This window comes from Diprion similis, chromosome 11 (assembly GCF_021155765.1).
Source record: "Diprion similis isolate iyDipSimi1 chromosome 11, iyDipSimi1.1, whole genome shotgun sequence".
Taxonomy (NCBI): Eukaryota; Metazoa; Arthropoda; class Insecta; order Hymenoptera; family Diprionidae; genus Diprion; species Diprion similis.
The window spans coordinates 13,549,552-13,564,619 of NC_060115.1; the positions used below are offsets into that span (position 1 = coordinate 13,549,552).

General features: G+C 44.3%; 1 protein-coding gene and 1 pseudogene across 1 annotated transcript; both read right to left on the minus strand.

Annotated features, from left to right (window-relative positions):
* Window positions 1-7,941, minus strand: part of LOC124412772 — a 38,798-nt pseudogene extending 30,857 nt beyond the window's left edge.
* A 1,582-nt stretch (window positions 7,942-9,523) lies between these two features.
* LOC124412774 lies at window positions 9,524-14,773 on the minus strand. Its single transcript, XM_046892890.1, has 7 exons — window positions 14,721-14,773; window positions 14,143-14,291; window positions 13,233-13,415; window positions 12,033-13,192; window positions 11,812-11,984; window positions 10,893-11,752; window positions 9,524-10,842 (listed from the first exon to the last, which is right to left on the minus strand). Exons 1-7 carry the CDS (start codon window positions 14,771-14,773, stop codon window positions 9,524-9,526), a joined length of 3,897 nt encoding a protein of 1,298 aa, XP_046748846.1.
* Window positions 14,774-15,068: the final 295 nt, after the last annotated feature.

The following is a 15,068-nucleotide window of genomic DNA, read 5'->3' on the forward strand; positions in this document are numbered from 1 at the left end:
CAGAATGTTAGTGTGCCATTATGAATGCAGCAGCTGATGCCTGCCATAAAAAATTTTGGCTACAATTGTTGTTTGTCAGTAGTTGCGTGAGTTTTCATGTTCTATCACAAATTGTTAATGCTCTCTCAGAGTAGGTTGGTATATACCGATAGGGAAATTGAATCGAATATGATGTCCCAGTAGGTCTATCTATTATTAAACATGACGTCGACACTTCATGGACGTTTAAATTATGATTTTTTTTTTGACACAGTCATACATTTAAGAATGGTGACATTGATTTCAAAAGTAGTAATAGTTCCAGTCTACTGGGATATTTTTGTTCAAATTCAGAATACACTATAAAAATTAGCAGCTATGCTCATTTGTGGGTAAAAGCGCTTCGCAAATCAGCTGCCACTGCCCTGTGTAGAGATGTGTGCGGTAAAAACTTCAGCTACTACCCCTTTATGTGAGTTAGTGATGTTACGAATATTCACATTTGCATACTTCTCCATACTCACATTCGCATTTTTAAAAATTGTGGAAATATTTTGTGAATGCGACTGTCTCAAACGTTTTTTAGTTTAATTACGGAAATTGCAAAAATTATGTGGAGGAAAATCAAAAGGATTCGTTTAATAATGATTTTCAATTATAAAAGTTCGTATGTTTGAACTACACTCCGAACCTGAACTTAATTTATTCCTATTATGAATTTGTCGTTCAATAATCAAACACTGTTATCAATTTGTCGTTACATAACCAAAATAAAAACAGATCAATAACCAAAAGGCTTCATTTGGATTGGTTTGGCGAATTAGAAACTGAGATACAAACGGCGCTAATGTGCGCGTACGACTTGAATTGTATATCTGTAAGTCTACCAATTGTCCATTCTAGCCATAGAGAAATGGTCTTAGATTTGAAAATGTATAGCTGCATTTGCATTTGCATATGCATTCGTGACCATCGATGACGAATATTCGCATTCGGAATTGCGTTCGTGTACACCTAGACATTCGTTACACCACTAACGGGGAATAAGCGCTATAAAAATCAGCTGCTACCACCTTACGTGGTGATTCAAGCGCTAAAAATATTAACCGACAAAAGTTTGGAGTGATAATTCCAATGTCTAGAAAATAAGGAAATAGTTATATGTAGTTGTTATCATAGGATGTATAATGTATAATGTATAATGATATCGAGAAAAATGAAGGTAGTGATTTAGTCTTCATTTTGAATTCACGTATTTTGATAGGATGATAGAAATCTTACGAACAAAAGATACATTGATGCTCAATATAAGAAGTGCATTATGTGCATATTATGCCATTGTCATACTGATCATGCGTACATACAAATAATATCGAACGGTAATAGGTTAAATCTAACTGGTACTTTACTACATAGGTATGAGCGTTACATAGATGATTTGTTGCTTTATGTAATGCGCGAGCACTTCAAATATCAGCCAGAATAGAATGGAGTAACAATTAAAACCCTTTGAATATAAGAAAGTAGTGATGTTTAACTGTAGACGTTGATTGGCTATGAAAACGTGAAGCTTTGGAAAGAATTCGAGAAGAACTCGAAAAGAACTTTCCTAATATTCGCGAAAAACGTCAAGTTAACACCTAAAATTTTTCAGTATTCGTTAATTTCAAATTCACGTATATGTGTATCGGGATTCTCGATGTTATCCTATCCAACGTATAGTGTAATGTTAGTTATCAAACAAGTAATACAACAAGCATTTAGTCATCTATGATCATAATTATTAAGGAGGACGTTCAACAAACCGCACCATCCACATTCATTGTACGAGATGCCAATAACTAATTACACACGCGTCGTGAAGAGCAGATTATAAAAAGCGTGGCTGCTGGTATAAAATTACGCCGCTCTTCGAGATTAAATTTCACTTCAACAGGCCGAAGAATTTTGATGTCTGATGCGAGGGCACGTGTCAGGGTGCACAGCGTATGGAGTTGTGTGTACGTGTGAGTATGCATGAGCGTGCTGTTGACGTAGGACAGCGAGGGCTACGGTGTTATCAGTCACGTTACCAACGGCTCGCCGAATGGTCTATGCTTAGACTCATGTATTTACAGGGATGATTGAATATCAATTGAAATCAACAGTGCGTTATTCGTTCGCCTTCAAGTACATCTCACTTTCAATATTATTATTGGAAGTGTCTGCATACGTCCTTGCACTCGAGTGTGCCTATCGTCTAGAGGTGTAATAATTTGTTGTATACGTGATATATTATCGGAGATCTGTTTGTTATTACATTGTATCATAGTCTTTGAATATCGCTGGTGTCCATCTTGGTAGTCGACAACACCTTTTGCTAATTACTCACGGTATAGTCACCAACACCTTCTGCCAATTACTCACGGTAAGATAGTCTTAATATTCTTTCAATTAACTATGTTATACTGCAAATGTGTTGTATCCAGGGGTGGATTCACCTAAAGGCCGAGTAGGCCGGAGCCTAAGGCGGCAAAATTCAGGGAACGGCAAAATTAGGTGAAATTTTCTCGTTTTTTTCCAATTACCAAAATGTTAAAATACACTAATGAAAAAAATTGTTGAAATTACTAAATATACGGTCGAATACAAGCAACTAAATAGTTTTTGGACATCAATTAAAATTGTGTCATTCCAACAGTATATTTTGATTAATTGACACTGATTCATTAAATTTGATCATTTGCAGACTTTCGTGGTTTTTTATTTCCGTTTAATTCTTATACCTCATTTAATTTTTCGCGCTTTGCAGGGAGTAGGGGGGCGGCAATCTTCTGTAGGCCTAAGGCAGCCAAGGTATCAAATCCGCCCCTGGTTGTATCACCACACATGCATGTCCGTCTCAGATAAAATCAAATGATGAAAGCAAAGCTTGAATGTTAGGAGTGAGTGGGTCCTGAAAGTTGAATTTTATAGTGTGCAGGAGTTAGATCACGATGAACATAGAATAGCATAACATAACATGACATACAACATAGAACGACATAGACTGACATAGACTGACATAGACCGACATAGAACGGCATGGCCGTAGTGAAAGGGAAGTATCAATGACGCGTTGTTTTCAAATGACAGTCGTCATGAGTTACGTACCACTGTCATTTCCAAACAACGCGTCATTGCTACTTCCCTCTTCACTACGGCCATGCCGTTCTATGTCGGTCTATGTCGGTGTATGTCGGTCTATGTCGGTCCATGTCGGTCTATGTCGGTCTATGTCGGTCTATGTCAGTCTATGTCGTTCTATGTTGTATGTCGTGTTATGTTATGCTATGCTATGTTCATCGTGATCCCGGCTTATTACGAACCTTGGTTTCTGTAGTTCGAGATTCTCCACGTAATACGTCAATAGATGTTAACCGATATAAACGTCTATAAAAAATGTTTTTACAGATAATATGGAAGGTTGAGGTACGATCGTTTCACGAGGTCGCATACCGTCATATGGTCTGGCACGATAAGGGCGCGGAGGCAATGGAGCGCGCGTCCCGGAAGTCGAATTTTACCAAGTGGACGGCCCGGATCGCTATTCCTGAAATTGAAGATTCACTAAGTGAAAGGCCTGGATGACGGCAACTATGAAGTGCCTAGCGAATCTACAGTACTGGAGCAACGGCGTGCGAGTCCCCAAGGTCGAGATATCTGTATTAGTAGAAATTAAAACTTCTTCGCGATTATTCTCGGTAAGATACTATGAATATTATTTCAATCAATTTAGTTATATTTCAAGTTTAGTGTATTGATAAATTAACACGTATGTTTTAGATGCAATAAGTAAATGAAAGAAAAATCTGAATGTGAAGACTGGATGGGTCGTGAGCGATGCGAGGACAATGGAGCACGAGTCATGAAGGGTGAGATCCATTAGGTGGACGATTTTGAGTGTAGGAGCCGTGGAGCGCTATTTCTAGAATTAAAGATTCATCAGGTCAATGACTTGCATGCGGAAAAAATCTATCGCGAGTCTCGGAGGTCGAAATTCATCAGGTAAAACATCGCTGTATACAAGAAGATTATCGCATACGATGCGTCCAAAGCGCATTCGTAATGAAAATCACTGCATAGAGCGTACAAAAATCTTTTAAAGTCTGCACTATAACGATCATAACGTCGTGTTTTATAGGTAATGGGTGAAAAAATGTTGAGGTGGCATGGGGATACCACAAAATATATTACGAAATTCCGGAACGTTTGATTCTTTGTTAACGAAATCAATGGATAATTCCGTTGTTGGCCCGAAAGGTCATGTACCGCCACATGGTTAGTCAGGCTCAGGGCGCGGGAACAACGGCGCACAGCTCCATGAAGGTCGATGAGGTGACTATTGCAAGGTGAATATTGCTGCATCCGGGTGAATTTATGTATATGAGTAGTGCAAAGTGCATTTGAGGTGAAAATTATTACGTGGAACATAGGATAGTAAAGGATATTGGTAACGTTTGCGGGATAACTATCCTTTTGACTTACAAGTAACGATTGAGGAAACGTAAAGCTAGCGTGTAGGTACTACAAAAAGTCAAACGAGGTAGATCAACCAAAATAAATGGGTATCTCCGTAGTTGCTTTAGAAAGCCGCATATGGATGTCAATCGGTAGTAGATCAAGATGAGGCAGAGGTTAAAGATACAGCGATACAAGAAGAAAGAAGCGGCCGATTCTTTGATAGCGAATTTGACAGTGATGGTGTAAAGGTATATGTACTTTCAAGTTCAACTGCGACGATAAGTTGACGTTTCGAAAAGAACATGGATTTCTTTTGCGTCTGCGGAATACGTTCAGTCAACACATCAATTTTTAGAATATTCGTTAATTCAAAACTTACATACATATTTAGATTTATTATGTTGTCCTACCCAATGTACAACGTAATGATAGCGGAAAATTGTATGTAGTGATTTGATCTTTATTTTGTACTCGCTCATTTTGATAGAATAATTGTTTACCACATAACGCAGGTCAAGTTTGTTACCAAAAATCAATCCGGCTGTATTTTATCTCGATCGCGTGGTTGATACAAATGTAAAATAAAATACTAACGCGAACGGAAATACGAAGAAGAAAATATTCATAGATGCTCAATATAAAAAGTGCATTATGCGTATTTAAATATTATGCGATTGTAATACCGATGATACGTACATACAGATAAGATTGAACGGTAATAGGTCAAATCTAATTGATACTCTATAACGTCAGTATGAGTATTATACGAAATAGTTGTTGCCTTATGTAATTCCTGAGCACTCCAAATATCAGCGAAGACAAACGTTTAGAATATAAGAAAGCAGTTATATTTAGGTGTAGACGTTGATTGGCTATGGTAACGTAATGCTTCAACAAAAATTCGAAAATAAAGATACGATAAAGATTTATCTCGGTATCTGCGAAAAACGTTACGAAAACACATTAAATCTTTTAGTATTCGTTATTCCAAAACTTACATATGTATTATCCGCGATGTTGTTGTAGCCAATGAACAATGTAATGATAGTGAAGAAGTAAACGTAGTGATTTAATTCTTATCCTGTACTTGAATGTTTTGTTGGAATAATTCTGAGAGGTCGAACGTATGTAGAATTTAGTACCAAATATTCATCAGATCGACTGTAATTTGTTGACATCGCGTAGTCAATGCAAATGCAATATGAAATACTGAGGCAAACGGAAATATGAAAAATAAAGCATTTATGACAGATATTTAATATGAAGAGAGCATTAAGTATATTCATGTGATATGCGATTGTGATTTCGATGATGCGTATATACAGATAAAATTGAACGGTAATAGGTCAAATCCAATCAGTACTTTATAACGTCCTTATGAGTGTTATACGGAATAATTGTTGCCTTATGTAATTCCTGAGCACTCCAAATATCAGCGGAGAGAAGTCTAGAATAGTAATTAAAACTTTTAGAATATAAGATAGCAGTTATATTTAGTCGTAGACGTTGATTGGATACAATAACGTAATGCTTCGATAAGAATAATTCAAAACTTACATACGTATTTTCATTTGTGATGTTATCGTAGCCAACGTACAATGTCATGATAATTGAACAGTGAATTTAGAAATTCAATCTTCATTTTTTCCTCGCCTGTTTTGACAGATTAATTTCAAAACGCCGAACGTATGTTGAGTTTGGTACTACAAGCCCATCAGATCGACTGTACTTTGTTAAGATTGCGTAGCTAATGAAATACAAAAAACAAAACACTTACAAATGCTCAATATAAAAGGTGCATCATGTTTATTTATATGTTATGTGATTGTAATACCGATGCATACATACATATATGATTAGATGGTAATTTGACAAGTCCAACTGGTATAGTCTTATGTCGGTCAACTCAATTACCTCAAATTCGACAGACTCTGGTCTGCGATGTATCGTCGATAACGTAGAGCATAACACAAACGTGAAAGTTGTGGTTCGTTTAGAAAGAGGACAGGCTGAGATCTTTTTAACTTAACGTTAACTGCCACTTATGTATATCGTGTCATAATGTAGTAGTGTTTATGCATCTTACGCGGTTGTTCTTTAAGCCGGCCGTCTACATAGTTTCTTAGACTTTGAACTTTATACATATTGTAAAACTCACTGATTTAGTGTATATTGTTTGACGAATAATTTAATGACGAAGAATCGTGGCTCAATTTCGCCACTGATTTTATGATTACCAATTGTATTCATCGCATTAGAGTCGATTGAAACCTAGCCACCCCATTACTCCGTGCACCAGTCCGACGCGTCGGACGTTAGAAGAGCGTTAATTATGGTGTATAATAGTGTAGTGGTGTTCATGCATCTTACCCCATTACTTCTCAAGCTGGGTCTCTCAAAATACTGAAATAAATGGATAAAATGATCTATTCTTATTATGTATTCATGTATGTTTATAGAAATATTGGCAAAGGCTGAAATCCCGGAGCTTTTGTGGGGATAACTATATAACGGAACGATGTATATTGTATAAACAAAGCAGATAATAACATCAAACATGTTATATGTAAATCACGCATAAATACTTGAATTTTGTATTTGCACACATGTTGTGATAATATTTTGATCATCGTTTATTACCCCTTAAGAAATCCTCAAGCAGCAAGGGCGTGAGGTATCTTATAAATCTCGTATAATCTGGTGAAACAATGTCAACGAGTAAGCGAGCGCAGCGAGCGCACGTGCACAAAAATCCTAGCCTATTACCTAGCGTAGCCTAGCGTACCCTAGCGTATTACCAGCTAGACACTAAAAAAACTACATACACTAGAAAAATCAGCAGCTATTCTCCTTTGTGGATAATAGAACTTCGCAAATCAGCTGTCACTGCCCTATGTGGAGATGTGTGCGCTGAAAACTTTGGCTGCTATTTTATTATGTAAGTCAGTGGTGTGTATTGATTAACATTCATTAACCATTGAACAATCCTCAAGCAGTATGAGCGTGAGGTAACTCATAAATTTCGTTTCATTTCGTGTCACTGACAACGAGTAAGCGAGCGCACGAGCACAAAAATCAGCTAATCCGAACGAGCTTTAGCGAACGACGAAATATGAGCAGCTAGTTATTATTAAAACTCATACCGATTAAAACTGTGGGAAAAATGCAACGAATAAACTTACTTCTGCGATAATGCGACCGTTTGCGTCATATTTTATCCACTTCCTTCTGATGAATCGCTCCGGAAAATGTTTTTCACAAACAAATTATGACGAATTTAGGTAAAAAATTCCAGGAATTGTAGCAATCCATTTTTCACGCAGTTCACGATTCGATGGAACTTTGAACGCGGAGCTCTTTTCTTTCGCTAATTTTCGACCCGTGTTGCAGGTCGGAACCGCACAGGAATTAGTCGTCATTGCACTCATCTCTCGTGTTATTAATTTTAATCACAGTCATACGCTATTCGAAGATAACCTTACTTTGCTATGAAGTCAGACCGTGCCTATGAATAACTGACAGCGCCGCGTAGTGGCCAGTAGTGGCACAAAAAACTTGAACACTAACCCGGCTACCCCTAACACTCAAATTTCAGTTCGTTGCAGGACCTGTATGTAAGACCGTGGTACTTGCAGTGACACACCACGTGACGCGTCTTTGACTCTTCTCCCCGTCTTATTGGGTGCTCTTCGTGCGGGCCCATGGCGCTTTATCAATCCGTCATGCCGTAACTATGGACCCTCGGATATTTCGCTGAGACTACCTTATGTAACATATTCCCCATATAAACTCAGCTACAATTTGTCTATTCGGTTTATCGTACCCTACGTCGATGTATATTTCCCGTTTAAATAACATGTAATTCATGATTTTTTAAATTTTAATTAACATAGCTCCGTTTTATTTAATGGTATTTTATTGCGATTAGTCAGAATTTGTAGCATATTAGTAACTCTTTGAAAGTACCCACTAACATTTTTTTGTACCTGAACCCGTCTCATCGGCGTCGGTCTCAGAAGCCCAATTTTCTTGAAAATTGTTATATTTTCATAATTTTTTTTTTTTTCGAGGAGTTGCGGAATCCAAGTTACGGATTCACGCCAGTCATACGGGCTAGTGCGGATGTGGGATTCCAGGGTGGCCTCCCCACTAAACCGCCACCTCCTGTGCAATGCCCCCAGCCAGGAACTATGGTGATATTACTTCTAGCTGGGGGCTCTGTCTGTGTATGTCTTGTCAGTCTGTCCGTCCGTTCAGTGCGGGCCGTCCGTCAGTCATGTTACGTCAGGCAGCCGTCCGCGTTCTTACGTCGTAAGATTGTCTCTGTGTAGGTGGCAACGAGTTGCCACCTTTCCGTACTGTGGAGCATCACCCCGACAATGTTATCGGGAGTAATACCTCCCACGACCGTCTCAAGTCTCTGTCGCTGTTCTATCCAGCGGTCACATTCAAAGAACGTGTGTTCCGCGTCGTCTCGTCCGGGTCCGCAGTACGTACAGTTGGGCGTCCGTACTCGGTTCATGTTATGTAAGTACCGTCTGAAGTAACCGTGGCCCGTCAGAAGCTGGGTGACGTAAAAGTTTACATCCCTGAACCCCCTCTGGATCCACGGTCTGAGGTCCTTAATAAGTCGTCTCGTTCAGTTTCCCGTCGTTTCTTCCGTCCAACGTTCTTGCCACGTCTGTATCGTCGCGTATCTTTCCGTCGTTGCCGCGTCCCGTCGGGTCACCTCCGCGTCTTTTCCGTAAACCCTCCTACGCTCGAACGCAAGAAGGTCTATGGGCATCACGCCCGCCACCGCCAGAACAGCCTCTGCTGAGACCGTCCGATAGGAGCAAGCGATCCTCAACGCGCTCCGTCTCTGTACCGTCGTCATTGCGTGACAGTATTTCGTAGTCTTTAGGGAATCTGCCCAGATCTCCGCTCCGTAAAGCAGAATCGAGTGTGTGGTGGACATTAAAAGTCTCCGTTTCCCCGGTCTCGGTCCGCTCGTGTTTGCCATCAAGCGGCTTAGGGATGCTATCCTTTCGGCCGCCTTCTGAACTGTCCGTTGTATGTGAGGCTAGAAGGTCATCTTCGTATCCAGGGTCACCCCCAGGTACTTGACTTCCCCTCTGGTCTCGATCTTGTCCGTTCCGACCGTCATGCGTAGTGTGGTCGGTATGCATCTTCTGGTGAGAAGCACCAGTTTTGTCTTTTCCGTCGCGAGTTGCAGTCTGTGGTCAGTCATCCACCGTCCGACTCGTCTCATCGTCTGTTTTAGTACGTATTGTGCCAAGTCTGGAGTGCGCTCGACTATCACCGCCGCCACGTCGTCAGCGTAAGCGACTAGGCGAACGCTGAGCGGGAGCTCCAGTCTCAGCAAGCTGTCGTAGATCCCGTTCCAAAAGTCAGGTCCCAGTATGGATCCTTGGGCGACCCCCGCGGTGATCTGTCGCGTCACTTGACCTTCGGTCGTTCCGTACGTCAGTCGTCTGTTCCGAAGGTAGTCTTCCACAACCCGGAGCAGGTAAGGCGGGACCCCGAAGTCGCCTCTCAGCGACTCCAGGATGTCCACCCACCTGGCCGAGTTGAAGGCGTTCCTGACGTCCAGTGTCGCCAGCAGCACGATAGGTCGCGCTACGTGGCAGTGTCTGTCTGTCTCCCGGAAGGAGTCGACCATCTCCTGGATCGCTCCGATCGTCGATCGACCCCTCCGGAAGCCAAACTGTCGGTCTGACAGTCCTCCTCCTTTTTGTATTGCGTCCGTTAGTCGTGGTCGCAGTTCAAAAAGTTTCCCCGTCGTGTCTAGTAAGCTCAACGGCCGGTAGGCCGACGGTGCGCTGGGGTCGCCCTTACCATTAGGGATAAGGACCAGCTTTGCCGTCTTCCACCGGTCGCTGAAAGTCCCTGTCGTGAGGCATGTGTTGTAAAGGTCGAGAAGTATCTCCGGCCTCAGGCTTGCCATCAGCCGAAGAACCTCCGCCGGTACCCCGTCCGGTCCTGGCGCCTTACCCATCCTCATTGCCTTGGCCGCTCCGACGAGCTCCTCAGCAGTAAAGACGGGGGACGGCGCCATCTCGTCGTCGTTCGTCGCGTCTGTCCGCGTCGGGTGCGTCGGAAACAGTCCGTCTACGATCCGTCGTGCGGTTTCAGCGTCCTTGAGTTCTGGCAGGATCCGGGCCCCCAGCCTACCAGTCACAATCTTGTAACCGGCACCCCAGGAGTCGCGGTCCACCTCCTTGCAGAGCTTCTTCCAGCATCGCGTCTTACCGTCCCTGATGGCGTCCGTCAGTTGTTTCCGTGCCGTCTTGTACTCGGCCTGGCGGGTTTCCCTTCCGGGTCTCCCGCCAGCCCTAGTCACCCGTCTTCGTTTCGCCAAGCAGCTCTTCCGCAACTCGGCTATTTCGTCGGTCCACCAGTACTGTGGACGATCTGTGGCTATCTGTTACGTCCGTACCGTCGTTTCGGCATTGTGCTATTGCACAGTCGTGTCGTCAGTTTGGCCGTCTCGGCTGCCAGTCTTTCCGCCCTTTGCCGGCCAGTCAGCTCCGGGGGAACGTCGGTAATCGGGGCCGGCGCTCTCGCCAGTTCCACCGAAAACTTGTGCGCACCGAGTTTGTCTATGTTCCACCGCGGGGGGTGCTGGATCCTTGTCCGTGTCGTCGTCGTCTCTCCTGCCACTTCGAAGACGATGTACTGATGATCGCTGGCCGTGTAGCCCTCGAGCACCCGCCACCGCCCTACCCGTGGCAGCATCCTGTCCGTCGTCATCGTTACGTCCGGGATGGAGTCTCCAAATCCCGGCCGTCTGTACGTCGGTACGTTTCCCGTGTTTGCCACTACCAGGTCCAGCCTTGCGGCCATCTCCAGCAGCAGCCGTCCGCGTCTGTTCGTCTCAGTCATGCCCCACTCGATCGCCCTCGCGTTAGAGTCCCCCGCGACCACGAGGTCCCCGGGCAGGTCCCCGGGCAGGTCCCCGGGCAGGTCCCTGAGTCCGTCTTCAAGGAGCGCAACCTTCGCCAAGAACTCCGCCGCAGCGCAATTTGGGGTTAGGTAGACGCTGACGTAAGTGACAGCGCCCACCCTAGCCCAGACGTAGTCGTCTCCTACTCCACGAGCGGCTGTCCGGGCTCGGGCGGCGCCCCTCACCCAGATAGCCGCTGTCTCAGTCTCGTTCGTAATCCAATCCTGTGTTCGTCGCACCCTGTACGGCTCGCACAGGATCAGAATGTCGGCGTCATGTTCGTCCGCTATCTGTGGTAGTAGCACGTCTGCTGTCCTACTGCGGTTCAGGTTGCCCTGAACTATCCTGTCCATCGTCCGGCCTGCTTTCTGCACTCCTCCAGCGCAACTCGGTATACAGCGCACCTTCCAGAGCCTGAAAAGTGCGCCGCATCCCCGTGTCCCGCCTTGGAGCACAGTGGGCAGTTTGGTCTGTTCTTACAGTCCGTCGCGAAGTGTCCCGTCTGGCCGCCCTTTCTGCAGCACCTGGTCCGGTCCTCGTCCGTGCAGTTTGCCTTCGTGTGGCCGTAGCCAAGGCACTAGTGGCATTTCGTCACGTTCAGTCTTTGTCGGACGCGGCAACCTACCCATCCAATCCCGATCCGTCCCTTGCCAACCAGCGCCTTGGCTTCGTGCGATTCAAGGTCGCAGACAGCCATATACTGCTCGGCTCGGTTCGGACCAAAGATGTGGACCCCGAAGTCCGCGTCTGGTCCCGTCTCTCGTCGCAGTGCCTGTATCACGTCGTCTCTGGTCGTGACACAGTCAAGGTCCACGATCTCCAGTTGTACTCTGGAGACCCCGGCCCTGACGTTGCCTGCGTCGCCGACCGCGTCTTGTAGGGCGCGTCCGATATCGTCTCGTCCGTTGGCGTCTGTCTTTATCTTCAGAAGACACAGACCATTCTTCGTCTTTCTGAGAGTCGTCACTTTAACGTGACTCTTCGCAGGATCTACCGTGGCCCGTATCCTCCTCACGATGTCGGAGTACGTCTTGTCTATTCCGGGTTTGACGAGCACAGCCGTCCCCCATTGCTGGGGAGCCGCTCTGCGCCCTTCAGCCCCGGTTGACGTGTCCATCGTCGGGTTCGTTCCATCCGTCCGCGTCTTCCGTTTCGTCTTGGTCTGTTTTTTTGCCACTGTTTGCCAGTCGGCGGCTGGTTCCACGGCCGTTGGCCTCTTTTGGGAGGTCTCCGGAGTGGTTCCAGTCGCTTCCCGTTTTCGTTTTGTCCGTGGAGTGTTTTGCGTCCGCTGTTCCGTCTGAGCGTCCGTTTCCGTCATCTCGTTGTCCGTCTTGTTTTCCGTCGAGACTGCTCTGTTGCGCCTATTCAGCGCAACATTGGCAGCCTCGAGGATCGTCTTTATGCCGCGTTTCACGGACATATTCATGTTTTTTTGGATGGCCGCTGCCTCGGCCATCCCTGTCGCTGTCCTGTGAATCAAAAACATTATGTCCGTCAGGTCCATATCGTCCGTGATTCGTGTTTCCGTGCCGACTGTGGATGCAGCGGAAGCGCAACTCACTCCGCTGCCTGTGCTCGACACGCTGTCCGTCCTGTCTCGTCGTGGTTGTTCCAGTGTCGTCCTGTCCGCTTTTACTGTTTTCGTGTCAGTCGTCTTCGTCGCAGTGTTTGTCACCAGGTCTTTGCACAATTTGCGGCCCCCAAAATCCATGCCGCTGTCATGGGCCACCGGGGTTTCACCCGATCGGAACCCAGGGTGGATTTCCCCTGTGCAGGGGCTACCACCTGAGGTAAAACGTTGTTACCCTTGTGCATCTTCATAAACGTTCCTGGATGCTAAGGGTCTCTCGGGGGCGCGACTCCCCGTACCGTGCCGGAACAAAAGCACGGCCCCTGAGGTCGTCTCGGGGGCCATCCATCGGGCCTGTGCCGACTTCAGTCCCCCTTGACTTACTCGATGTACGCGGGTTCGTCACATTCTGAACGGGGGGTTTGACCCCCCCGCCGCCTGCGTTACATATTTTCGTACTTATCAACAAAACAGTTGAAGTTATAAAAAAATTGTCAAAGAACGATTTGTAGGAAATTAAATTTATTTTATATAAATATATTATTTATAACTTCAACTTAACTCAATTTAAGTAATTTCTGAGGCCCATTGACAGTTAAAGTCTAGTTCGACGACCAGAACTGTGCGTCGATTCTCAAGAGCTTCGCCCCAAGCGTAGAATAAACCTTATTGTATTTATTGGCATTCTCTGAGTTCGAATTGCTCAAATTTAACATCCAATATTACATTCATAAAAGGAGTGTTTGTTTCATGTTAGACCACTACACTGGTGTAACACGATTGACTCAATTGAAATTGCGTATTAACTTCTGTATAATAAATTGTATGGATTCGATTTGTTAGCGTTACATATCGTCGAGGGGTCCGAATGAACCCAATCGACACAAATACCAGATGGATGGATGATGAGAACATGAATAGTAAAATTAGACTGATATGAATTTGTTGACAATGAGAATCAGAATAAATTTCCAAATTATTAACCCTTTTTTACTACGTGTTATTGTTAAAATTCCATACGTAATACGCTTATAATATTATCGCTTCGTTACAGTGAATCGAAAAACAGTTAAAATCACTGCACAGGAGCGGCGTCTTTTTCCCCGACATTTTATTTATTGGTTATGAAAAGTTCCGGGCATTAGGACATCCGTGATATGCTAACCTGTAAAAATATTTAACATCCGTCGAGTCTTCAATTGACGGCTTATGCATTTTGTGAAAGAGGTTATTCGTGCCCTCGCGATCTTAGAGGTTATAGGGGTGACAGCGCCAAGAGGCTGTCGTCGTGGTTTCTCCCACTTCTCCTGTCGACTGCTTCACCGGCCATAAGCACATAAAATACGAGTAGAAAAGAAACAAAAGTTGAAAAAATAAAGTTAGCCACAGTGCATGGATCGATGAACATTACTGTACACTCAAGTTCTCGGTAAGCAATGCAGCGAAAGTTCAACTCCACCGGACTAAATGCACACAAATAATAAGGAATGTATTAAGCCCGCACTTTCAAGACTGTCGATGCGATGACATTGGTGACAGAAAATTCAGCTTGCTTCTCGACGAGTCCACCGATGTATCTGTAACTAAATTTCTCGGAATAGTAATAAGGTTTGTTTCATAATCACTAATCCTATAGGGTCTCTGCTGGATTTCCACCGTTAAAAAAAAAAAATGTTGTCCAGGTATTACAATGGAAAAGGGAGGAACAATTTTTTCGACTTTCTTATCTCTTGAGGAACTCACCTCTGGAACTGCAGGAGCCGTTCTCGAGGCAATTGGACGAGTAGCAAACTCATTTACGTTGGATCTCTATAACCTCATAGGCATCGGAACCGATAATGCTTCCGTTATGGTCGGTGTCAACAATGGATTGTTCGTTTTGCTCAAAAACAAGTACAACTTGCCACATCTAGTTTTGATCAGATGCATATGCCACTCTCTTCAATTAGCCGTCTCGCACGCGACGACAGAAACTTTACCACGGAATCTCGAGTTCCTAATCCGCGAGACATATAATTGGTTCGCTCATTCTAGTCTCCGACAAATCGCGTACAAAGAAATACGCGTACAAACTTATCAACGAGGGTGCTG